Raw genomic sequence first — 27607 nt, forward strand, 5'->3', positions numbered from 1 at the left:
TATTTTAATTCAAATTTATTGTCTGCACAATGTAAATGATTCATTGTATATTCATGAGCAACAAAAATGCTACATATGGAGCTTTTCAATATTACTTATGACACATTAATCCATTAATATGTGGTAGCATTTCTTGCCCCAGTGCTTCCCCTCCAGTGAAATGTACTTTGCCCCTCAGCAAGGATTGCTCGTGTGACAAAAGAAAATCATGTTTTACAAGGACATGATGTTTGTGTAGCGTCCCTGGAATGTAATTAGGCCTGTAGACCACCAGAGCTTCAAACGCCCTTCATTGAGGATCCCTTCATCTTATTTGCTGGATATGTCTGGATTTCAAATTATTGCAATAATATTTTGCATTTGTGGCACTGGAACTGTCATTGGGGCGGTTGTCTCCAACGAGTGGAGAGTGACCAGCCGAGCCAGCTCTGTTATTACGGCCACTTGGGTGTTCCAGGGCTTGTGGATGAACTGTGCAGGGAATGCTTTGGGCGCATATCACTGTCGACCTCACTTAACCATTTTCCGTGTAGAAGGTAAGACGATCTACCATTCATTCCTTTGACATTTCAGGCATTTTTTTCCCCTTTATTTTATGTCTTCCAAGAAAACTTATGCCCAGGCGGTATAATATAACTGAATATCTTTAGAAGGAAAACTATAGCTGTATACTAGTGAACAATAATACAACAAACCAAAGTCAATCAAATTATTATAATTTTTAATAAATAAATAAGATATAATATTGTAACAATTATCTATTATTCTTTTGTTCCTGGCTTTTTCTGCTGGTTGCATTTTTAAGTGTGTGTTCAAATACTGTATGTTAGTTGTATCCGACATGTCAGACACAAGTGATGGAAAATGTTTGCCCTTTTTGCACCTGTCCCACAGGCCTGACAGAGAAACAAGGCATGCAACATTTCCCAGCAGTAAAACCTCACTGGACATAAAACCCAAAGGAAACTGTGGGATCTGTTTTATGATCAGCTTCTTTTTTCTCCCTAGTAGAAAAGAGTATAAAGGTTGGATGTATGTGAATCATTTACCCTTTAGGGACCCAGGTCTTTTTAGGACCAGAATTTTTTGATTTCCCCTATAGTTTTTAGTAAGCTTTCTTTTTACTGCATGCACAAATTATCATAAATAATGCTAAATATTACAAGATGTTACAGTCAAAATACTATATCATATGTGTAATTCTCAATGCTGCCTATTTTTTTACCATTTGTGTTCTCAAAAGTTAAGAATTTCTTTTTACTATTAATTATTTCTTCACTTCTTTTTATAGTCTGGACTTTTTAAATGGCATTTTATGGTCTGTAAATTGTTTGGATTCATGGGTCTGTTAACAACAGATTGAGGGGTAATTCTTGATGCCTGCTATAGGTTAAAATTTTCTATGTATTTTAGTAACAACATTAATCCTCATAAGCTATATAATGTCCTATTTGCCCGAAACGGAGGCCGCCACACCCCCTCCATAAAGCTCTATGGGAGAGTAGAAGATTGCCGAACGGCTCTCCCATAGAGCTTTAAGGAGAGGGTGTGGTGGCCTCTGCTTCGGGCGGGGGTCGTGACGCACTCCTGTGCTGGAGTACCATACAGGAGATTGCGGGGGACCCCAGTGATCGGACCCCTCGCCATCTAAAACCTTCGGATAGGGGATACATTTTTCTTCATGATACATATCCTTTAAATGTGTCCAATAATTAAGTAAATGCATTGTCCACAAACTCTGACTGTAATAATGCTATATGCTGTATCATAATGAGACACATTATTAGTGAAAAATATGGCAGTGTTCATTATAATTTTTGGGGAGACACAGTACTTAAGTATTGGGTTGCATCCACTGAGCAGCATCTCTACATAAAATTCTTTTAGATAAAAAAAAAACATGGTTTTTAGGTTTTACAATATAATGGTAAGTACAGACCTAGTGTCTATAGGTGCTGTTTATAGTGCTAGAACATTTTATAGTCATTTTATAGTTTTTGTTTTGTAACCATATGTAATTTTTTTTAACTGTCATATTTATTAGAGGTTTTTTTCCCCATAAACTGTAACAAAAGAAATCATACAAACTAAAGGCAGTTCCACAGACAGCAAATAAAGTACTAACAATGCTGAAGGCAGAGAAGTATATGCTGCACACAATCAATACATGATCAAGTAGCATATAAAAAAAACATATTCAAGATTGCCAGAGAACGGTAAGGATAAACCATAAGCATATAAAAAAATATTAGAGGAGAGCAAATACGGCCGACTCAGAAGACGGTAGCCCAATAGGACATACAAAGTAATAACCATGTGTAATTTTTTAATGATATGATGTATGTTAGCTTGCAGTGTGTGCAAAGATAATTACTGTATATACTGTATTCTGTTTGTAGCAATCACAACTGGCCAGGCTTTGCATGCTGTGCTCTGGCCTCTTTAGAGTTACAGGCCCGGCAAATCAGCAGCTGAGGAGGGGTATTTACATTCATTCTTAGCTTTCTGGTTCTTGACTTGCTTGATTTTAGTGTTGTATTTTTCAGTTCTGACTTGACAGTTTGATTTTGCCATGGCTTTGCAGTTCTGACCCGTTATCTAGTTTTTAGCCTTGTCCTGTCTGTCTTGTGATCTGTTTGTACTTATGGTAAGTTTTGTCCTGTCTAGTTTGTATCTGTTTCTTGAACCAGTATCCTGACCTGTTTCTGTTTTTGTCATCTTGGTATAGGTCCTGATCCATTGCTTCTCTTGCTTTGCCCTTTGCTTTGTGTGTTGTACTTCTGCCCAGTCATGTCTTTTACTTTTACTTGAACCTGTATTCTTACTTGTATTCTGACCTGGTTGTGTTTTGTACATCATCTCGGTATAGAAAAAAGTGAAGAGTATTTTCTCCGCATAAAACCTAACTTTTAATATGTTTCAAACAAAACCCACAGGGTTGGCTGATGTAGAAACCAGAGCTGGAGGGGACAAGTACCTAATAAAACCATAAAAGTAAAACAGGTACAAAATAATGCGTGAGAAATAAACCAGTGAACAATAGGAGCTAATCTCACCTTCTGTCATGGTGTCTGAGTCTGGTCAAAAGTGTCCAAAGGCTGTGTTCCACAGACCATTAAGTCTAGCGACACATATAAAAAGGAAAGGAAAAAAGAAAAACAGGCAAGGGAATGGCAGTATGCATGGTGTGGGCTAAACCTGCTTATGCAGTAAACCAGCAGGGCACAGCATTCTCTGTCCCACTTCATACATTCTTTCTCGAGTATCCCAGCCATACCACTGCTCCTGCAAGAACTGATCGGTATTCACACTCTCTGGCACCTCCCCCTTTAGGGTCAGCATGTAGTCCCCCAACCTCAAAACAGGCCTGAACACAGACCTTCTAGGGGCACCCAACTTTTTTCCCCACTCCTCTCGAACCGGAGACGAGGGGCCACACACTCTAAACCCATATAGGAATTCAAAGGAGAAGAAGCTAGTGGATTCCCGCAGACCCTCCCTAAAAGAGAAGGGAAGATGAAACAGGAATCGCCCCCCGTTCCCCACCTGTGACTCCACACACTCTTCCTGCATACATATTGGATCTTGAGGCTGGGCTGTTCCTGACACAGACAGACAATCACTCACTCTCTGCCCTGCTTTACTGTCAGGTGGCCCCCCCACATTCTCACATGGCATCTCTGGCATCCCTGGTTCTGGCACAGACTCATTCTGCCCTATCTCCCAGTGGCACTGCCCCTTTCTGGCTTCAAACGGCACCACACACGCCTCTGGTTCTGGCGCAAACACGCTCTACCCTACCTCCCAGTGACATGGTCCGCTCGCACTCCCAGCTGGCACCTCATGCATCTATGGTTCAGGCTCAGACTCATATTCATTCTGCCCTCCCTTCCAGGGAAACAACCTTGGTGCATTCTCACAGGGCATATCATACATCCCTGCTACCTCAATCTCCCCAGGCTCTGGCACAGCCGGGTACACATGCTTATTCTGGCCTCCCTCACTTGGAGACAGACTAGGCACATTCTCACAGGGTATCTCATACATCCCTGCTACCACAATCTCCCCTGGCTCTGGCACAGCCGGGTACACATGCTTATTCTGTCTTCCCTTAACTTGGAGACAGACTAGGCACATTCTCACAGGGCATCTCATACATCCCTGCTACCACAATCTCCCCTAGCTCTGGCACAGCCGGGTACACATGCTTATTCTGGCCTCCCTCACTTGGAGACAGAGTAGGCACATTCTCACAGGGCATCTCATACATCCCTGCTACCACAATCTCCCCGGGCTCTGGCACAGCCGGGTACACATGCTTATTCTGGCCTCCCTCACTTGGAGACAGAGTAGGCACATTCTCACAGGGCATCTCATACATCCCTGCTACCACAATCTCCCCTGGCTCTGCCAAAGCTGGGTACACCTGTTCACTCAGGCCTTCCTCCCAGCAGGTTAGGCCATTTAAACCTCCACACTCTGCTCTTCCCATAGCAGGACTCCTATGTGGTGGGGGTTGGTCATAGGTATCATCATCTGGCACATACTGAGATAACAATTTACCCAAGTCAGTACCTAGTAATACATTTGTAGGCAGGTAATCAGCCACCCCAACATCTCTGAGACCCTTCTCCGCTCCCCAGTCCAAATACACCCGTGCCATTGGCACTGCGGGACGTACTCCTCCAATTCCTCCGACTGCTAAAGTCTGTCCCGAAATAAAGTCCTTAGAACTCACCAGCTCTGGCCGCACAAGAGTCACATCTGCACCAGTGTCTCGCAGTCCGACAGTTAACCGACCGTTTACTGTGACTGGTTGCATATTATTCAAATTGGCACTGCCCTTGGCTCGGGAAACAAACAAAACAGAAGTTGGTAATCCTGAGGGATGCCCAGCTCCAGTGGAGGGTCTAGGCAGTAATCCTGAGGGAAGCCCCTCAACGGTAGATGGTGTAGGCCTCCTTTTCTCCGGGCATGTAGAACTCATGTGCCCAACTTTATTGCACACATAACATCTGCGGTTATCCCCAGGTATAGCGGTGGTACCAGCTCCCACTCTCCTTGTCGTAGAAGCTGGTGCATAAGAAGGCACAGTAGGCTGGGTGATGGGTCGTGGTGCAGGGGTCCTCCATCCTTTGGTAAATCCTCTGACCCGGTCTGTGGATGCCCGGTTGGCAGTGTGGAAATCTGCCATCTCCCCAGCGTACAATGCTGTTTTGGGTTCCCAGTCCAGCAGCCATTTCTGTACGTCTGCAGGACATAGCTGTAAAAACTGATCCTTGGTGATTAGATCCACCAGGCTTTCAAAGGTGTTAATCTCCAGCCCTCTGTTCCACTGTCCAAATGCTGTGGTCAGGTTTCCCACAAGAGCGGTGTAACTTTCGGTGGATTTCTTCTGCAAAGTCCTGAATTTCTTTCGGTACACCTCAGGGGTAAGGTTGTACCATTTCTGCAGAGAAGCCTTAATGGCATCATAGTCCTGGTCAGATTCTGCTGGCAACTCTGCAAATGCTTCCAGTGCTGGACCTCTGAGACCAGGGGTGAGGTACTTTGCCCATTGGTCTCTCGGCAGCTGAAATTGGCGGCAAACTTATTCAAAACTGCGCAGAAAAATATCCAGATCCCCATTTTTATCCAGGGTTGGAAAGTTCTCTGCCCGGGGTCTGGGTGCGGAAGAGTCTCTCGTGCCAACAGTGATAGGGGAGGCAGTCCCCCTTTCCAACTCTGCCAGTCTCAGTTCATGTTCTCTGTTTGCCTGCCGCTCCTCTCTCTCTCAGCCTGGCGTTCCGCGGCTTGGCGATCTGCGGCCTCTCTTTCTCTCTCAGCCTGCCACTTTGCTCGCTCCTCATATTGATGAATTAGCTGCAGCCGTACATTAATGTCCGTAGGGTCCACATATTTTAAAACAGTTTGCAAATAATATTCCAAGGGATCTGTAGATCGTGGTGCATCATTGAGGACAGCTGCAGGTATCTCCTCAGTAATTCTGCCTTCCGCAGCAGTATTGCAGACCCTCTGGGCAGCTTGTTGGGTATCATAGTCCTCCAATGCTTGTATAAGTTCCTCTTTTTTCCCCCGACAGGGGATCAGTCGTTCTCGGCAAAGCTGCTCCAGAGCACTCCTGGACTGTGCTTGGTATGAATCCATTTTGCAGTTCAGCCAAACAAAAGATAGGACAGAAAAACAAAGAAGGGGTTGTGGTGAAACTTATTTAAATGTACTGAGTTCCGCCTTTGGAAATTGAGGACAATTTCTTTTAGTGCCTGGATTCGTAAATCTAGCACACTAAAATCTGGTAAAATATCCCACCGCTATGCCACCAGTTTGTCACGAACCGTGACGTGCGGGTGGAAGGGTTATCTCTAAAATCACTATTTGTCTGCACTAGACCGAAAATAATGATACATAATCCCTCTTACACCACCTAATTAAATCGCTGCCACCACCTGTCAATCTCAAGCCGACAGGAAGCTATCAATCCAATCTGGATATGCTACAATTCCCAAATATAATCTACTATCCCCAGTAGTATATAAAAACAGGAAAAAGATAAATCCAAATATTTACTGTAGCCGAACAGGCACGTTAATTTAAGACTATAACTTCAATCTCTCCAAGGACAATGTACGTCCGTTTTACCAGACATAAGGCGGTACTTAATAAATGAATGATTTATTATGAAAGAAAAATATTCACAGTACATATAAAAACAGATATTAACAAGACAAAGTTTGACCACACAGAAAATAAAATAAAAGGGAAAAAAACATAGAACCCTTACTTACAGAAAGCTACAGAGGTCTATCCCATGGGGTCTGGTATGAAATGGCGTCTGGCATCAAAAATTAGATCTCGTCCCCCATGCAAGCGCGCCTAGTCCCCCCCAGGTCTGTAGTTTTATACCCTGCTATGGACAGGAGACACCTCTATGTTCAGCCCCTGGGCAGGACAAAGAGGAGAGATAGATTCTGCCCCCTTCCTCCTGATAACCTTATGCCCAAAGAATAGGAAATTACCCCTATCTTTTCTCATGGGTAAGGCACCCACATCATTTTGTTATATTTGGGTTCTCCATCATATCCTCTTTCTAGGGGTACCTGACATGACCCCCTTATTGTGTATGATTTACCCAGTGCATACAGTTCGGGCAGGAATCAATACCCAAGGGTCACGTGAGGACTCATCTTAAAGGTATTATGATGGAGAATCTAACCGTATAATATAGGGCTGCATACATACTACCCTGACCCCCATATTTCATATTTGGAAGATCAACTGATCTATTGACATCAGGCCTTGGAGTCTGCTTGGCTGTTAAGGTGTTACCTTTCCTGTCATAGAGCAGCTGTGTTAATGAACCCCCTGCTAGGATTAGTCACACCTATACCCAGGCTAGATAGACATGTAGGCTCCATGGTGCCCTGATCAAAAGAGAATGAATTGCCCCTCACTGGCCACTGGATGCTATTGCTCAGATTGTCATCTCCGGACAGTTAGACCAAACAGAAGGGATTCTTTGAAATGTTCAGCGATGCAGATAGGTGTGTAATGGAATTAACAGTGTGCATACCGATGAAATTTGGCAGACCATGTACCTCCAGTAATGAATGACAAGCAATCACAATGCAACATGAATACATATTTTGCTATGGTATATAACAGGGGTGCTCCAGGGAAGTTAAGAAAAGTAAAAATGCCCCAAAGCCACCACAATACCTGTTCTGTGTCCCCTGTAGTTATCCATGTGATTTTGCCAGCTACTGAGGCTCCTGTTGTCTCCTGAATATTCTTTTTCCTTGCTTGCAGCCCTGACTACAACTTCCAGAAACCAGTGTAGGTTTGTGTAATGGCTGCCAGCCAATTGCTTTTGCAATCTGTGTGCATGATGTGTTCTTGTAAACTGTACATGTCTTTTCTTTCAAACTATCCTTCCCCCTAGCAATAAATCATGATATTGTCTGAATGGCAACAGTCAGTGATTAAATCTACAGCAGGAAAAGAGCAGCATTATGTGTTGAGGAGACTGGGCTGCCGGCAAGATCCTAACACAGGGAGAGGGAGGGAAGGTATGGCTTTGAAGCCAGAAATCATATGGTGTTTGTCTTCCAGGAGGGTGGGGGCTAGTCTCAGTGAGGGCTTTGCACAAAGACATGGTGGATCTGATAATAACATCTTTCACTCCCTGCATGTAAGTGACAGCTGAAAGAAGGAAACTGCTCTGCATAGCTATTGATAGCTGAATGATATTTAGACAAATACATAGGCTGGTGAGAGGGAAAGGATGGGCTATGGGTTTAGTTCCCTGGAGAACCCCTTTAAGGACCAGGCCAATTTTCATTTTTGCTTTTCGTTTTTCCTCCTCTCCTTTTAAAATCCATAACTCTTATTTTTTTTACCTACAGACCCATATAAGGGCTTTTTTTTTGCACTAATAATTGTACTTTGTAGTGATATCTTTCATTTTACCATAAAATGTACAACGCAACCAAAAAAATATTATTTGCTGGTGTAAATTAAATAGAAAACTGAAATTTGGCAACTTTTGGGGGGTTTGTTTTTTTACGCACTTTATGGTAAAAATTATACATTATCCTTATTCTGTAGGTTAATTCAATTAAAACAATATCCATTTTATATCTTTTTTTTATAATTGTACTATTTAAAAAAAATTCTAACTTTTTTTAACCCGTACAGGACCCAGGGCGTATGGATACGCCCTGTGTACCTGGGTCTCAAGGACCCAGGGCGTACCTGTACGCCCGTGGACATTTCGGTCCCCGCCGCGCGCCGGGCGGGGACCGGGGTGGCTGCTGATATCAATCAGCAGGCACCCCGCGCAAATGCCCAGGGGGGTCATCAGACCCCCCCATGTCGGCGATCGGCCAAATCGCAAGTGAATTCCCACTTGCGATTTGCGCCGATTCCGGGTCATACGGGTCTATGATGACCCAGAATATAAGGGGGCTCACGGTTAGCTAAGACACCCACGATCCCTCTGAAGGGATAGGAGTGAGGTGGCCGGGGTGCCACCCCTCCTATCCCTGTTATTGGTGGTCTAGACGCGACCACCAATAGCAGATCAGGGGCGGGGTGGTTAACTTTCGTTTTCCCCGTTTTGCCCACCCACAATAGGCGGGGCAGGACGGGGAAATGACAGAGGACCGGTGTGAGGTGGTTTTTTGCGCCCCCGTAGATCCATACGTCCGCTCCTCCCCCAGCTCTCCGAACATTTCCGAAGCTAGAACTGGGGGAGGGCAGAGCAAGGGGAGAGAGAAGGTCCACGCCCCCTCCCTCATCTCCCCTTCCTGAGCTCGGCTGGACGCAGATCTCTACGACACGCCCCCTCCCTGAGGACATAGATCGCCACGGCAGGTCCCTCCCTCATCTCCCCTCCCTGAGGACGTAAATCTCCACGGCAGGTCCCCTCTCTCATCTGTCCTCCCTGAGGACGTAGAGCAGTGCTCCCAATGAGCTCTATGTGTAAAGGGGGACATACTGCATGGGCTAAAGGGGGACATTTAGCCTGTGCAGTATGTCCCCTTTTAGCCCGTGCAGTATGTCCCCCTTTAGCCCGTACAGTATGTCCCCCCTTTAGCCCCTGCAGTATGTCCCCCTTTAGCCCCTGCAGTATGTCCCCCATTACACATATGGCTCATTGGGAGCACTGCTCTACGTCCTCAGCTTGGGGAGATGAGGGAGGGGACTTGCCATGGCGATCTATGTCCTCAGGGAGGGGGCGTGCCATAGAGATCTGCGTCCAGCCGAGCTCAGGGAGGGGAGATGAGGGAGGGGGCGTGAACCTCCTCCCTCCCCTTGCTCTGCCCTCCCCGAGCTCTAGCTTCGGAAATGTTCGGAGAGCTGGGGGAGGAGCAGACGCATGGATCTACGGGGGCGCAAAAAACCACCTCACACCGGCACCGAAGATCCACTTACCTGTCGGTGGAGGCTGCGGGACGGGATCGGCTGCGGTGATCGGCGCGGGTGGCGATGTTGTGCAGCAGAAGAGGACGGCTCCCTGGATCCGACGGAAGCCGGTAAGTTGCCTAGCAACATCTGGAGGGTTACAGTCTGAGACTATAGCCCTCCAGATGTTGCAAAACTACAACTCCCAGCATGCCCAGATAGCTGTTTGGGCATGCTGGGACTTGCAGTTTTGCAACAGCTGGAGGTTTACAGTGATCTCTATACTGCCCTCTAGATCTTGCAAAACTACAACTCCTAGCATGCCCACACAGCAGTTTGCTGTCTGTGCATGCTGGGATTTGTAGTTTTGCAACATCTGGAGGTCCATAGTTTGGAGATCACTGTGCACTGGTCTCTAACTTTAGCCCTCCAGATGTTGCAAAACTGCAAATCTCAGCATGCCCAAACAGCAAACAGCTGTCTCGGCATGCTGTGAGTTGTAGTTGCGTACCTCCAGCTATTGCATAACTACATCTCCCAGCATCAGTACATGCTGGGAGTTGTAGTTTTGCAACAGCTGGAGGCACACTGGTTGGAAAATACTGAGTTAGGTAACAGAACCTAACTGAAGGTTTTCCAACCAGTGTGCCTCCAGCTGTGGCAAAACTACAACTTCCAGCATGCACGGTGTCAGTACATGCTGGGAGTTATAGTTTTGAAACAGCTGGAGGTTTGTCCCCCCATGTGAATGTACAGGGTACATTCACACGGCAGGTTCACAGTAAGTTTCCTGCTTCAAGTATGAGCTGCGGCAAATTTTCTGAGCGGGAAGCTCACTGTAAACCTCCGCCAGTGCGAATGTACCCTAAAAACACTACACTAACACATAATAAAGGGTAAAACACTACATATACACCCCTTACACTGTCCCCCCAATAAAAATGAAAAACTTATCGTGCAGCAGTGTTTCCAAAACGGAGCCTCCAGCTGTTGCAAAAAAACAACTCCCAGCATTTCCGGACAGCCACTGACTGTCCAGGCATGCTGGGAGTTTAGCTACAGCTGGAGGCACCCTGTTTGGGAATCACTGGCGTAGAATACCCCTATGTCCACCCCTATGCAACCCCTAATTTAGTCCTTAAATGCGCATGGCGCTCTCTCACTTCGGAGCCCTGTCACATTTCAAGGAAACCGTTTAGGGCCACATATGGGGTATTTCCGTACTCGGGAGGAATTGCACTACAAATTTTGGGGGGCTTTTTCTCCTTTTACTCCTTATGAAAAGGAAAAGTTGGGGGCTACACCAGCCTGTTAGTGTAAAAAAAAAAAATATATATTACACTGACATGCTGGTGTTGCCCCATACTTTTTATTTTCACAAGTGTTAAAGGAAAAAAGGACCCCCAAAATTTGTAACGCAATTTCTCCTGAGTGCGGAAATACCCCAGATGTGGGCGTAAAATGCTCTGTGGGCGCACAACATGGCTCAGGAGTGAGAGCGCACCATGTACATTTGAAGTATAAATTGGGGATTTGCACAGGGGTGGCTGATTTTACAGCGGTTCTGACATAAACGCAAAAAAAGAAATACCCACATGTGACTCCATTTTGGAAACGACACCCCTCACGGAACGTAACAAGGGGTATAGTGAGCCTGAACACCCCACAGGTGTTTAATGAAAATTCTTCAAAATGCTCAGAAGAGAAGGAGCGCCATTGGGATTTTGAAGAGAAAATTTGTCCGGAATTGAAGGCCACGTGTGTTTACAAAGCCCCCATAGTGCCAGAAAAATTTACCCCCCCCCCCCACATGTGACCCATTTTGGAAACTACACCCCTCACGTAATGTAATAAGGGGTACAATGAGCATTTACGCCCCACAGGTGTCTGACAGATTTTTGGAACAGTGGTCCGTGAAAATGAAAAATGTAATTTTTCATTTGCACAGCCCACTGTTCCAAAGATCTGTCAAACCCCAGTGGGGTGTAAATACTCACTGCACCCCTTATTAAATTCTGTGAGGAGTGTAGTTTCCAAAATGGGGTCACATGTGGGGGGGTTCCACTGTTCTAGCACCACGGGGGCTTTGTAAACGCACATGGCCCTTCTATTCCAACCAAATTCTGTCTCCAAAAGATCAATGGCGCTCCTCCTCTTCTGAGCATTGTTGTGCGACAGCAGAGCACTTGACATCCACACATTGGGTATTTCCATACTCAAAAGAAATGGGGTTACAAATTTTGGGGGTCATTTTCTCCTATTACCCCTTGTAGAAATGTAAAATATGGGGGAAAACCTGCATTTTTGTGAAATTTTTTTTTTTTTCATTTACACATCCGACTTTAACAAAAAGTCGTCAAACACCTGTGAGGTGTTAAGGCTCACCGTACCCCTTGTTGCATTCCTTGAGGGGTGTAGTTTGCAAAATAGTAGGCCATGTGTTTTTTTTATTTTATTTTATTTTTTGCTGTCCTGGCACCATAGGGGCATCCTAAATGCAACATGCCCTCCAAAAACCATTTCAGCAAAATTTGTTTTCAAAAGCCAAATGTGACTCCTTCTCTTCTGAGCATTGTAGTGCACCAGCAGAGCACTTGACGTCCACACATGGGGTATTTTCATACTCAGAAGAGATGGGGTTACAAATTTTGGGGGGCATTTTGTCCTATTATGCCTTGTAAAAATTTAAAATTTGGGGGAAAACTAGCATTTTAGTGAAAAAAATTATAATAATTTACACATTCAACTTTAACAAAAAGTTGTGAAACACCTGTGGGGTGTTAAGGCTCACTGTACCCCTTGTTGCGTTCCTTGAGGGGTGTAGTTTCCAAAATAGTATGCCATGTGGGTTTGTTTGCTTTTTTTGCTGTTCTGGCACCATAGGGGCTTCCTAAATGCGACAAAAAACATTTCAGAAAAACTCACTCTCCAAAATCCCACTGTCGCTCCTTCTTTTCTGAGCCCTCTACTGCGCCCGCCAAATACTTGACATACACATATGAGGTATTTCCTTACTCAAGAGAAATTGGGTTACACATTTTAGGAAGATTTCTCTCCTTTTACCCCTTGTAAAAATTCAAAAACTGGGTCTACCAGAACATACGAGTGTTAAAAATGAAGATTTTGAATTTTCTCCTTCAATTTGATCCTATTCCTGTGAAATACCTAAAGGGTTAACAAACCTTTTGAATGTCATTTTGAATACTTTGAGGGGTGCAGTTTTTATAATGGGGGGGTATCATTTGTGGGGTATTTCTAATAAGAAGACCCTTCAAATCCACTTCAAAACAGAACTGGTCCCTGTAAAACTTCGATTTTGAAAATTTTGTGAAAAATTGGAAAATTGCTGCTGAACTTTGAAGCCCTCTGATGTCTTCCAAAAGTAAAAACATGTCAACTTTATGATGCAGTCATAAAGTAGACATGTTGTATATGTGAATCAATATATAATTTATTTGGAATATTCATTTTCCTTGTAAGCAGAGAGCTTCAAAGTAAAAAAAATGCTAAATTTTCAATTTTTTCATCACATTTTTGAATTTTTCACCAAGAAATTATGCAAGTATCGACAACATTTAACCACTAACATAAAGTAGAATATGTCACGAAAAAACTATCTCGGAATCAGAATGAAAGGTAAAAACATCCCAGAGTTATTAATGCTTACAGTGAAAGTGGTCAGATGTTCAAAAAATGGCCGGGTCCTACAGTGAAAATTAGCTGGGTCCTTAACCCCTTAAGGACCGGGGGTTTTTCCGTTTTTGCATTTTCGTTTTTTGCTCCTTACCTTTAAAAAATCATAACTCTTTCAATTTTGCACCTAAAAATCCATATGATGGCTTATTTTTTGCGCCACCAATTCTAATTTGTAATGACGTCAGTCAATTTGCCCAAAAATCTACGGTGAAATGAAAAAAAAATCATTGTGCGACAAAATTGAAAAAAAAAGCAGTTTTGTAACTTTTGGGGGCTTCCGTTTCTACGTAGTACATTTTTCGGTAAAAATGACACCTTATCTTTATTCTGTAGGTCCATACGATTAAAATGATACCCTACTTATATAGATTTGATTTTTTCGGACTTCTGGAAAAAATCATAACTACATGCAGGAAAAATTGTCATCTTCTGACCCCTATAACTTTTTTATTTTTCCGTGTATGGGGCGGTATGAGGGCTCATTTTTTGCGCCGTGATCTGAAGTTTTTAACGGTACAATTTTTGCATTGATAGGACTAATTGATTGTTCATTTTTAAATGATATAAAAAGTGACCAAAAATGCACTATTTTGGACTTTGGAATTTTTTTGCGCGCACGCCATTGACCGAGCGGTTTAATTAATGATATATTTTTATAAGTCGGACATTTCCGCACGCGGTGATACCATATATGTTCATTTTTCTTTTTATTTACACTGTGTTAATTTTTTTATTGGAAAAGGGGGGTGATTCAAACTTTTAATAGGGGAGGAGTTAAATGATCTTTATTCACTTTTTTTTTTCACTTTTTTTTTGCAGTGTTATAGGTCCCATAGGGACCTATAACACTGCACACACTGATCTTCTATGCTGATCACTGGTTTCTCATAAGAAACCAGTGATCAACGATTCTGCCGCATGACTGCTCATGCCTGGATCTCAGGCACTGAGCAGTCATTCGGCGATCGGACAGCGAGGAGGCAGGTAGGGGCCCTCCCGCTGTCCTGTCAGCTGTTCGGGATGCCGCGATTAGCCGCGGCTATCCCGAACAGCCCGACTGAGCTAGCCGGCCACTTTCGGTTTCACTTTTAGCCGCGCGGCTCAGCTCTGAGCGCGCGGCTAAAGGGTTAATAGCGCGCGGTGCCGCGATCGGCGCTGCGCGCTATTAGAGGCGGGTCCCGGCTTCACTATGACGCCGGGCCCGCCGTGATATGACGCGGGGTTACTGTGTAACCCCGCGTTATATCAGGAGAGCAGGTCCAAGGGCGTACCTGTACGCCCTTGGTCCTTAAGGGGTTAAGGGGTTAAACAAAATTGATATGCATAAAATTGTCCTTTTTTGACCCTTATAACATGTTTATTTTTCCGTATACACGGATGTATGGGGGTTCATTTTTTTGCTCCATGATCTGTAGATTTTATCGGTAAAATTTTTGTTCTGATGGGACTTTTTGATCGCTATTTATAATTTTTTTTCCAATATATGATGTGATTAAAAATCAGTATTTTCAGATGGTGAGTTGGACACTTTCCATAGTGATGAGGACTAAAGAAAATTCAAATATGAGGACGCAACTAATTCCAACACTCCCATTTGTTCTTGAAGCATAACAGCTGGTAACATTTTTCCCTGATCTCCCTCTAGAGTAAAGAATGAAATGATTTCTGTCTTGTTAATCTGATAGAATCCCATTAGTTTAATGTAAATATACTGTTCTTTATTTTACTTTTCCAGTCATCAGTATAAAGGTGGCTCGGTATAATGCTCTGACTAGTATGACAAACTACAATCTATGTACAGTGTTATGTAATAAGCTGGTGCTATTTGAAAAATAGAAATAATTCACAGTCAGTTGTTTCTATTATAGTAAAAGAAGGCACATAGTAATGGCTCCAGAGACCATAAGGTTAAGGATGGCAATTCCCTGTATGATATATTCATATCAGTTTAGGATTTTACCTGTTATCAATACTATTACACACTAAAACCAGCTTCACTGGTGCACTCAATATATTCCAACATGTCTAAAGTTTTGATTGCTGGCGGTCTGGGTAACCAGCAGGGCATTGTATCTATTTTGCTCAGATCTCCTTAGAAAGCTACACATGTGGTGTATGGATTCAATGTTGAGCACATTTGCCCTTTCATTTTTACAATCTGTCAGTGTATGGGCGGGGGGTCTCAGCTGTCATACCCACAACAATCAAAACTTGTGCTATTATGACATGTAAGAAGTTTGTAGAAATGTTATAGAGTACCTGTCATTTAAAAAAAACTTTTGACGTGTGCTAGCGACATGTCAAAAGTTTTAATCGGTGGGAGCCTAAGTGTTTAGACCTCCATCGATTAGGAAAATGAGCCAGGAGGTCTGCGCTGCTGCGTGCTCCTCTATCTGCTCTGTGTCACGTGATTGAGACACACTCCATAGACTTACATTGCAAGTATGTCTCTTATGACATGACCTGTGACCTGAGCATGAACTTCACCTGCCTTGTTTCCTGATTGGTGAAGGTCTGAACACTAGGACATGTCAAAGGTTTTTCCAAATGACAGTGGCCATTAAAAGCTTACCTGTTGCTTCCAAAGATTTTTAAACCTGCATGGTTTTGTTAGATTAACAAGGTGACGAGGCGATTGTAGTGCTCTCACTTCTGTTATTGAGGCACTGTGAGTCCACTCCAATGAACATAGTAATTGTTTATTGTTTCAGCAGACGGGACCAGAACTTAGCTGTTTGCCAGTATTACTTACAACTGGACTTCCTTTACCTTACTTCCCTGGCCAAACAAAACACATACTCTTCCCTGCTATGCTATGACATAGAGTTGGAGAATGTGCACTGGACGGAACAGGCTGCACTGTGCTTGGGGGTGATTTACACACAATGGTACTATAGAAAAGCATGTAGAGGGGGAAGGTGTTACTGATATGCTGGGTGTACACAGTACTATTTAGCAAAAAGGAAAGAAGCATTAGCAGAAGGATCACAGCAAGTATAGGGTTAAACTTTTGTGTTTGGTGAGGTCCCCACATGGTGTGCTAAGATGTCAGCTCCAGGTAATGCCCTTTAAATATAAGTTTACTTAAAAACACTACTAACCTTGCCTTGCTTTACATTTAGGTCACTGCAGGACCTGATATTATATTGAGTAATGTGCAATAATATACAGTATAAATTATATAGATTAACCTGTGAAATATCCTATATGACATGTATTAAGGCTTATATATTTGAAATACTACCATCACAAGGAATACTGAGGGGTTCTCATACATGGTTATATGTATTTTATGGGGGTCAAGACTGTCTTTGTCTTTAAGATGCTTGTAAATAGAGGTTAAATAAAATTTGGAAAGGTATACTGTCTTCCATACATGAAATTAGGGGTAGCAGATTGTAGGTTTGAGAAGGAAATTTTAGCAATCTGGTGGAGACATTCTTGGGAAACACTTGCTGTGTGGGGCAGTATGTCCTTTCATAGCAAAGGCAGGACTGAATCGCTCACCATGACACCTTCTTACTCAAACCCAAAAATCATCGTATCCCAAACAGGGATCCATTCCTAAAGATAATATGGTTCCAGTCAGGGTTGAAGTCCTAGGAAAAATGTGTGGAAACTCAAGGGCTGGTCCTGCAGGACTCCTACTAATGGGAACAGTGTTCCTGCTGAGGAAAAAGTGCAGGAACTCAGTTTCCATGCATTCTTGCAGGGCTTAAAGGGGTACTCCGGAGGAAAACTTTTTTTTTTTTTTAAATCAACTGGTGCCAGAAAGTTAAACAGATTTGTAAATTATTTCTATAAACATTTTTTTTATACTTCTAGTACTTATTAGCTGCTGAATACTACAGAGGAAATTCTTTTCTTTTTGGAACACAGAGCTCTGCTGACATCTCTGTCCATTTTAGGAAATGTCCAGAGTAGAAGAAAATCCCCATAGCAAACATATGCTGCTCTGGACAGTTCCTAAAATGGACAGAGAAATGCACTGTGGTAATGATGTCAGCAGAGAGCTCTGTTTTCCAAAAAGAAAATAATTTCCTCTGTAGTATTCAGCAGCTAATAAGTACTAGAAGGATTAAGATTTTTTAATAGAAGTAATTTACAAATCTGTTTAACTTTCTGGTACCAGTTGATTTAAAAATAAAGTTTTCCACAGGAGTACCCCTTTAAGCCCTGGTTTTAGTCCAAATTTCTAGTTCATCGTAGGCAATTGTCCGAAACTACCTTCCTGGTTCTTTCAGTGGGAATTATGTACCCTCAAACTCCGTAATCTGGACAACGTTTTTTGAGTGCACGCTAGTGTCATGTCTAGCAGTCAACCATCCCTCACCAAGAGGTACACTATCCAAAAAATTGTCTCTGAGAGCCTTTCATAGGGCAGCTAGGGAAGCACTTTTATGCCCTGTTGTGACAAGACCCAGTGTCTAATCACGCCACACCCAGGGCCGGATTAACATAGGGGTGGATGGAGCTGCCGCTCCAGGCCCCTACATGAAAATAGGCCCAATGGCCTGCACAGACGGCCCGCATAGGCCGCCCGGCAGCCGCGATAAATATGATAACAGAAAAAGAGGGCCGGCCCTGCTTCTTACTTGGGGCCCTGGGTCACTGCAGGCCGCTGCAGCACTGTTTTCTTTTAATAAATAGTTATCCTCCGGCCCTTTAAGGTTAGTGCAGGGGCCGTGGCCGCAATGCCTCTCTGGGAAGAGAGCCGAGGGATGCTCCTCCCCCTCCCCCCACACTCCTCTGTGTGCAGGCTGCAGCCCTATTGGAGCAGGCAGGTGCTTTGCTTCCTGTTCCATTGCTGACTACATCACCTGCCCGCGCCGAAGGGGAAAAGGAAGACTTCCCCTGCCCACCGCTGCGGCCCTCCATACAACAGGTAATTTTCTGGGAGGAAAAGGTTGAGGGGCAAATTGCTGTTTGGGGGGTCAGTGGGAGTTAAATGGGCAATTTCTTAATGTTTCCTGACCAGGGGGCCTCCAGCAGTTTTAAAAATACAACTCCCAGCATGCCTTTGGCTGTCCAGACATGCTGGGAGTTGTAGTTTTGCAACACTTTATCTATCTATCTCCTATCTATCTATCTACCTATCTATCTCTCATATCTATCTATCTCATATCTATCCATCTCATATCTATCTCCTATCTATCTATCTATCTATCTATCTATCTATCTAATTTCTATCTTATATCTCAGTGTTTGCTGACCATGGTGCCTCCAGCTGTTGCAAAACTATAACTCCCAGCATGCCTTTGGCTGCCCAGACATGCTGGGAGTTGTAGTTTTGCAACACTTTATCTATCTATCTATCTATCTATCTCCTATCTATCTCATATCTATCTATCTATATCATATCTATCTATCTCATATCTATCAATTTCTCATATCTATCTATCTATCTCATATCTATCTACCTATCTATCTATCTATCTATCTATCTCCTATCTATCTCAGTGTTTTCTGACCATGGTGCCTCCAGCTGTTGCAAAACTATAACTCCCAGCATGCCTTTGGCTGTCCAGACATGCTGGGAGTTGTAGTTTTGCAACACTTTATCTATCTCCTATCTATCTATCTATCTATCTATCTATCTATCTCATATATATATATATATATATATATATATATCTCATATCTATCAATTTCTCATATCTATCTATCTATCTCAGTGTTTGCTGACCATGGTGCCACCACTCCCAGCATGCGTTTGGCTTTCCAGGCATGCTGAAAGTTATAGTTTAGCAACACTGGCACCCGGCACCCGGGTTAGGAAACACTGATCTATCTATGTATCTAATATCTATATTATATCTGTGTTTCCAATATACCAGTGTACCCAGTATACCAGTGTACCCAATATACCAGTGTACCCAGTGATACAGTGTAACCAATATACCAGTGTACCCAATATACCAGTGTACCCAGTGATACAGTGTACCCAATATACCATTGTACCCAATATACCAGTGTACCCAATATACCAGTGTACCCAGTGATACAGTGTACCCAATATACCATTGTACCCAATATACCAGTGTACCCAGTGATACAGTGTACCCAATATACCAGTGTACCCAATATACCAGTGTACCCAGTGATACAGTGTACTCAATATACCAGTGTACCCAGTGATACAGTGTACCCAATATACCAGTGTACCCAATATACCAGTGTACCCAGTGATATAGTGTACCCAATATACCCAATATACCAGTGTACCCAGTGATACAGTGTACCCAATATACCAGTGTACCCAATATACCAGTGTACTCAGTGATATAGTGTACCCAATATACCCAATATACCAGTGTACCCAGTGATAGTGTTCCCAATATACCAGTATACCCAATATACCAGTGTACCCAGTGATACAGTGTACCCAATATACCAGTGTACCCAGTGATACAGTGTACCCAGTAATACAATGTACCCAATATACCAGTGTACCCAATATACCAGTGTACCCAGTGATACAGTGTACCCAATATACCAGTGTACCCAGTGATACAGTGTACTCTCCCCAGGGCACCGACTGCTCTTCTGCCCCACATAGTGGATAGTCCTGATGGGCAGGGGCATATACTGTCACTGGGGTCCGGGTATATATACTGTCACTGGGGTCCGGGTATATATACTGTCACTGGGGTCCGGGTATATATACTGTCACTGGGGTCCGGGTATATATACTGTCACTGGGGTCCGGGTATATATACTGTCACTGGGGTCCGGGTATATATACTGTCACTGGGGTCCGGGTATATATACTGTCACTGGGGTCCGGGTATATATACTGTCACTGGGGTCCGGGTATATATACTGTCACTGGGGTCCGGGTATATATACTGTCACTGGGGTCTGGGTATATATACTGTCACTGGGGTCCGGGTATATATACTGTCACTGGGGTCCGGGTATATATACTGTCACTGGGGTCCGGGTATATATACTGTCACTGGGGTCCGGGTATATATACTGTCACTGGGGTCCGGGTATATATACTGTCACTGGGGTCCGGGTATATATACTGTCACTGGGGTCCGGGTATATATACTGTCACTGGGGTCCGGGTATATATACTGTCACTGGGGTCCGGGCATATACTGTCACTGGGGTCCGGGTATATACTGTCACTGGGGTCCGGGCATATACTGTCACTGGGGTCCGGGTATATACTGTCACTGGGGTCCGGGTATATTCCTCTTTCCTTCCTCATTAAACTAAAGGGCTCTTGTTTTTCTTGTCCTGTGTTTTCAAATATTTTTTTTTATAGATAATGTGGAAGTTAGTAGGTGGGGGGGCCTTGAGTTGTGTAAGAGGCCCCAACATTTCTGATGGCAGCCCTGGTCTTGTATATAATCACTTATATGGTATACAGACCCTGTGTACAGCTGGTAACTTTTGCTATATGGGCACTGTGTGGGGGAATACTGGTCTGTGTATAGTGGTTTTATTCAGTACAGTATGGCGGTATTATCAAGTTATTGTGTGATGTATATATTTCCTCCTTGTATACTGGTATTCTTGTGTGATTTATATATTTCCTCCTTGTATACTGGTATTCTTGTGTGATTTATATATTTCCTCCTTGTATACTGGTATTCTTGTGTGATTTATATATTTCCTCCTTGTATACTGGTATTCTTGTGTGGTGGTATATATTTCCTCCTTGTATACTGGTATTATTGTGTGATGTATATATTTCCTCCTTGTATACTGGTATTCTTGTGTGATGGTATATATTTCCTCCTTGTATACTGGTATTATTGTGTGATGGTATATATTTCCTCCTTGTATACTGGTATTCTTGTGTGGTGGTATATATTTCCTCCTTGTATACTGGTATTCTTGTGTGGTGGTATATATTTCCTCCTTGTATACTGGTATTCTTGTGTGGTGGTATATATTTCCTCCTTGTATACTGGTATTCTTGGTCATGCAAAATTATCTTACCTACGTTAACTTGTTATATATTTTCTTTTATTTTATTTTGTGTGTAGGTTGGGGCATTAGGAGGCATTTGGGTTGGATAGGGGCATGGCAGAGATGTGGCCATGGGTGGAGCCTCACAGGGGGCCCTTGCTTTATTTGGTCCGAGGGCCCTGAGTGTTGTCAGTCGGCCCCTGCCTGGGTGGTCACATGGGCTGGGTAACCTCCTGACCAGCGTGACTCACGTCACGGTATTGTAGGACTCTCCTCCCCCCTGTCAGAAAGAGGATGGTATGTGCTGCTTTCCTGCCTGGCCCACGCCCGTCAAAAAATTTTACTGTGTGACAGCGGCTGAGGTCCCACCGGCGGTCCTTGTTCTCTGCTTCTGAAGTCCCCCAAAAAGGTACCACCACCAGTCATGAACTGACTTGCAATTCAGGTACATAGAAAAGCTAGGTGACAACTTCTCACCTAGCTTTTCCATGCTCCTGAATGGCAAGCCTGCCTATAAAAGCTCAGTTTTTATAGGCAGACATGCCATTCAGGAGCATGGAAAACTAGGTGAGAAATTGTCACCTAGCTTTTCTGTGTACCTGAATGGCAATGGTGCTTATCATAGCTCAGCTATTATAGATAGATTTACCTATAACCTTTCTGTCATATCTGTCTATTCTATGGTAAGCAGATATGCCATTCAGGAGCCCAGAAAAGCTAGGTGACAATTTCTCACCTAGCTTTTTCATTCTCCTGAATGGCATATCTGCTTATAATAGCTCAGCTATTTTAGACAGATTTGACTAAAGGCTATAGGTAAATCCTATAATAACTGAGCTATTATAAGCAGATATGCCATTCAGAAGCATGAAAAATCTAAGCGAGAAATTGTCACCCAGCTTTTCTGTGCTCCTTAGTGCCATTTCTGCTTATATTTTAAGCTAATATAGACAGATTTGCCTATAATTAATAGTAGGTTATCCTTATTGGCTATAAGCAGCAATGGCATTCAGGAGCACAGAAAAGCTAGGTAATACGTTCTCACCTAGCTTTTTTATGCTCCTGAATGGCATATCTACTTATAATAGCACAGCTATTATAGACAGATTGGCCTAGAAGTTATAGACAGGTGTGCTTGACCCCTTCCTGCGAAAAAAAAGTAATAATAAAATTTAATTAACCCTTTCCCTAATAAAAGTTGAATGACCTCCCTTTTCTAATTTTTCAAAGAAACATTTTTTATCCCAAAAAAAAAAAAAAGTGATATCGCTGCTTATAATGTTGAGTAATCTGCATGGTCAATGGCCCAATTTGGGTATTGTTGTAATCGTATGGACCTACAAAATAAAGCTAATGGGAGAGACTTATCAAAACCTGTGTAGAGTAGTGGTGCAGTTGCCCATAGCAACCAATCAGATCGCTTCTTTCATTTTTTAAAAAGCCTCTGAAAAATGCGATCTGATTGGTTGCTATGGGCAACTGCACCACTCTTCCTCACAGGTTTTGATAAATCTCCCCCAATGTGGGACTGTTTGCAAAAAGTGCGCTGTGTAGAAAGCCCCCAAAATTGCATTTTTATTCAAGTTTGTCCCACAAATATTTGTTTGTTTGTAATTGCAAAGTATAATTGGTGACGCAAAAAAACAAGCCCTTATATGAGTCTGTAGGTCGAAAAGTAAGAGTTATGTCTAGAGATGAGCGAATCGGAGCTGACGATCCAGAATTCATTACGAATTTCAGAAAATATACGATTCGCAACGAATGTGAATATCGCTGCGATTCTATCGCACAAATCGCTTCATTAAACTCTATTTACTGCGATGCAGGCTCCAGGGCATCTAAAATGGCGGATCCACATGTCAGTATATGGGGCAAGGAACGCTGGGAAGGCGGGAAGGGAGGTAGACATGATGACCCTGAATCACATGCAGGATGTAGCCAGTCACCCCTGTGATGTCACAGCCCTATATAATCGCAGCCATATTGCGGACAGTCACTTCATTATATTACACTGCAGAAGGATCATAGGACGCAGAGCCTGTGTGTGTTACAGCAGAGAAAAGCGCAGTCCTCCTAACATCCTCCTAGTAACATCAGATAAAAGAAGCGATCTGATTGGTTGCTGTGGGCAACTCAGCAACCAGCATATTCATCTATCCTGGTAATTTAATGTGCATAACGTGACGGATGCGCTTTATTTGTGTTAAACAAAATTGCTTTGTGTTGCTTTTTCATTTTATATATTTCGATAAAAAGGCCCATCAAAATCTTCAGCACCAGGCCCATGATCCTCTTAATCCGGCCCTGGCCACACCTCTAAACATTTACATATCTGCCTTGAACATAACAGCATGCCAAGTTTAACAGGAATCTGACATTTTTATATGGCAATTTATTATTATTTTTTATTAATTTTTTTGTCAAAGATTGTATAATATAATGTCCACACATTCATCACATTCATTCTGTTACTAAGCTTAATTCAGACAGAAATCAGCAAAACATTAATGATAGGATATTTGAGGAATTATCAGAAATTATTCAGGAATTATTCAATGAAGACGTAATTCTACGTAGACCTTGTTCACCTGGGGATATTTTTTTACCTTTGCCTGTGCAAATTCTGTACTGTAAAAGTCATAATCCTTTATCATCTTATGTGACTATTTTGTCTTTCTACCTTCCAGGATTTTTGCAAGCCTGCAGAGCACTTATGATTTCAGCCATATGCTTGGGATTCTTTGGTACAGTATTTGCTTTTGTTGGCATGAAATGTACAAGGATAGGAGGTACTGACCAAATGAAAGCTAAAGTTGCCTTTGTGGCCGGAACACTATTTATATTATCAGGTAATGGCTTTTGTACTGTGGTACAACAAAAACTAAAAACCATTTTGAATATACCTAACCTATTTGACTACACATATTGAAGGGGGAATTCCAGTGTACCACAATTTTTTAAATAATAGTTATCTACACGGGTCCCAGGTCTTCCATTGCGATTCCTTCTGGTCCCCTGATGCTCTTCTGCCTGCATTTGAGATGGAATGTAGAAGCAGGACCTTTCCAATCACTGACCAAGATGAGACACTACTGTGACCAATGATTGGCTGAGAAAGGTCCTGCTTCTACATCTCGTCATGGAAGCAAGCAGAAGAGACGAGCACCGGGGGCCGAAAAGAGACGCAACAGGAGCTGCGGTGGGAACAACGGGATATCAAGGTAGATTAGTATAACTTTTTGTCTCTTTTCTCACAAGCTCAAGCATTATTTGAAAAATTGTGTCATACCAGAATACCCAATTCAAAAAAACGGCACTGATGTGATTATGACATGTTTCATACAATGTTATTTTACCATGGAAAAATATCAATCTATCTGTCTGTCTGCCTATTTACACATTTGGTAAAAGCATGTGGGTTAGCTCAGTGGCTTTAAATGTGGCAGTGTCATAGGATGCTACTTTGCCACAAATCAGTTTTTAAATATTTTGATTGCAAGATTTGCTGCATTCATTTGTTGCCTGTTTCTTAGAGGGGTTATCCAGCGGTGGGCCCCCCTAAAAAAAAAAAAACTAGGGGGACAATGCTTTCTTGTCTTACCTTGTCATTCAAGTAGTAATCATGGCAAAATGCAGCCTTTCTAGACCAAATACTCAGGTATTCAAATTTGCTGCACTTCCTGGATTTGCAGCACTGCAGAGCTCCATGCTCCTTTTAGTTTTCCCGTTCTGCATCCTTCCCACTATGGCGCTTATTTATTGATCAGCTTTCTCAGCGAATCTGAGCTGAGCAAGCTCAGCATATGACAGAGGCAAGCGTCATCTTAGGGGGCTGGCCTGACAGAGGGAACAGGAGCTGGGAAAGCCCCCTGGGATGATCAGTTTTTGTGACGTATTGTCCCAAAATTGCAGTGCAACAGGATATAACTACTGTACTACTGGGGAACCAGGAAAAAGGACATATGGGGCTAAAAAAGATTACAGGTTCACATAGCAAAGTTGCATAACTCCTGCATATTGGGCAAAATTTTGTGGCACTGGAGTACTCCTTTAAAGGTACTCCGGTGGAATTTTTTTTTTTTAAATCAACTGGTTCCAGAAAGTTAAACAGATTTGTAATTTACGTCTATTTAAAAATCTTAATCCTTCCAGTACTTATCCGCTGCTGTATACTACAGAGGAAGTTCCTTTCTTTTTTCCTTTCTGTGATGTAATGTCCTTAAAACAAGTCAAAATGAGGCTCAGTAGTGTGTGTGGCCTCCATGTGCCCGTATGACCTCCCTACAACGCCTGGGCATGCTCCTGATGAGGTGGCGGATGGTCTCCTGAGGTATGTCCTCCCAGACCTGGACTAAAGCATCTGCCAACACCTGGACAGTCTTGGTGGATGGAGCGAGACATGATGTCCCAGATGTGCTCAATCGGATTCAGGTCTTGGGAACTGGCGGGCCAGTCCACAGCATCATTGCCTTCCTTTTGCAGGAAATGCTGACAAACTCCAGCCACATGAGGTCTAGCATTGTCTTGCATTAGGAGGAACCCAGGGCCAACCGCACCAGCATATGGTCTCACAAGGGGTCTGAGGATCTCATCTCGGTACCTAATGGCAGTCAGGCTACCTCTGGCAAGCACATGGAGGGCTGTGTGGCCCACCAAAGAAATGCCACCCCACACCATTACTGACCCACCACCAAACCGGTCATGCTGGAGGATGTTGCAGGTGGCAGAACGTTCTTCACGGCGTCTCCAGACTCTGTCACGTCTGTCACATGTGCTCAGTGTGAACCTGCTTTCATCTGTGAAGAACACAGGGCGCCATTGGCGAATTTGCCGATCTTGGTGGTCTCTGGGAAATGCCAAACGTCCTGCACACCTAAACACAGCCCCCACATTGGGCCCTCATACCACCCTCATGGAGTCTGTTTCTGACCGTTTGAGTGGACATTTGTGTCCTGCTGGAGGTCATTTTGCAGGGCTCTGGCAGTGCTCCTCCTCCTCCTAGCACAAAGGCGGAGGTATCAGTCTTGCTGCTGGGTTGTTGCCCTCCTACGGATTTCCACCTGTTGTCTGTTCTATTTGCACAACAGCATGTGAAATTGATAGTCAATCAGTGTTGCTTCCTGAGTGGACAGTGTGATTTCTCAGAAGTGTGATTTACATTGTGTTGTTTAAGTGTTATTTTTTGAGCAGTGTACAATGAAAGGAAATGTTAATTTGCATTTGCTTTTTGCCACTGTTCATCTAAATGATCCATATGGATGTCATATCAGTAGGGATAATAATAAAGATTTGATATTGATAGATGGTATATTGAATGGATTCACAACTGAATTTTTCAACCACCTATATTCCATGCAGAGGGATGAACACCACCACTAATATGCAGAACAAAAGTGTAGCGCTGCAGCCTTAATAGCAGAAAATAATTACATGATATATTAAGTTTATGTCGTAACATAGTAAAGCTCAAAGACACAAGTCCATAACATTTGACCTATTAACCTACAGTGTAGATCCAGAGAAGTCAAAAGACCCTACTATTCAAGCTTCTTATATCTGTCAGGCTAGTTAAGCTAATAGAATGGAACGTACTGTGCACATTTATAGATAACTTTTATGGTTGTTTAAAGCATTTGGATGGTTATTACTGTGATTTTTTTTTAGGTATTAGCTCCTTGGCTGGTTGTTCCCTTTATGCACATAAAACTACTCTGGAATTCTTTGACCCTACACATGTAACAGCAAAGTAAGTCTTTAAGAATATTACCGAGATGGAAATATACAGTATATACAAATATACAGTTTTAATATATAATAAAACAGAAGACATACAAACATGCAGAGGATTTTGAACTTCCCCATAGTCTCTCAGAACTCAGTAGGCTATAGACAAGTGGTCTTCAACCTGTGGACCTCCAGATGTTGCAAAACTACAACTCCCAGCATGCCCGGACAGCCGTTGTCTGTCCGGGCATGCTGGGAATTGTAGTATTGCAACATCTAGAGGTCCGCAGGTTGAAGACCACTCCCATAGACCATAACAAAATCTGTTCACAGGCTTCAGCCTAACTCTTGTGTCCCA

The 27607-nt window shown here is 43.1% G+C and overlaps 1 protein-coding gene across 1 annotated transcript in view; it reads left to right on the forward strand.

Moving 5' to 3' along the window:
- Positions 1–206: 206 nt before the first annotated feature.
- Positions 207–27607, forward strand: part of CLDN10 (claudin 10) — a 45020-nt gene continuing 17619 nt past the window's right edge. Inside the window, exons 1-3 of the mRNA XM_056560487.1 lie at positions 207–536; positions 24213–24374; positions 27190–27271. Coding sequence (XP_056416462.1) covers positions 323–536; positions 24213–24374; positions 27190–27271 — 458 coding nt within the window. The 5' untranslated portion in view covers positions 207–322. The remainder of the gene's footprint in view (positions 537–24212; positions 24375–27189; positions 27272–27607) is intronic.

The sequence above is a fragment of the Hyla sarda genome, chromosome 2 (assembly GCF_029499605.1).
Source record: "Hyla sarda isolate aHylSar1 chromosome 2, aHylSar1.hap1, whole genome shotgun sequence".
In the NCBI taxonomy this organism is placed as follows: domain Eukaryota; kingdom Metazoa; phylum Chordata; class Amphibia; order Anura; family Hylidae; genus Hyla; species Hyla sarda.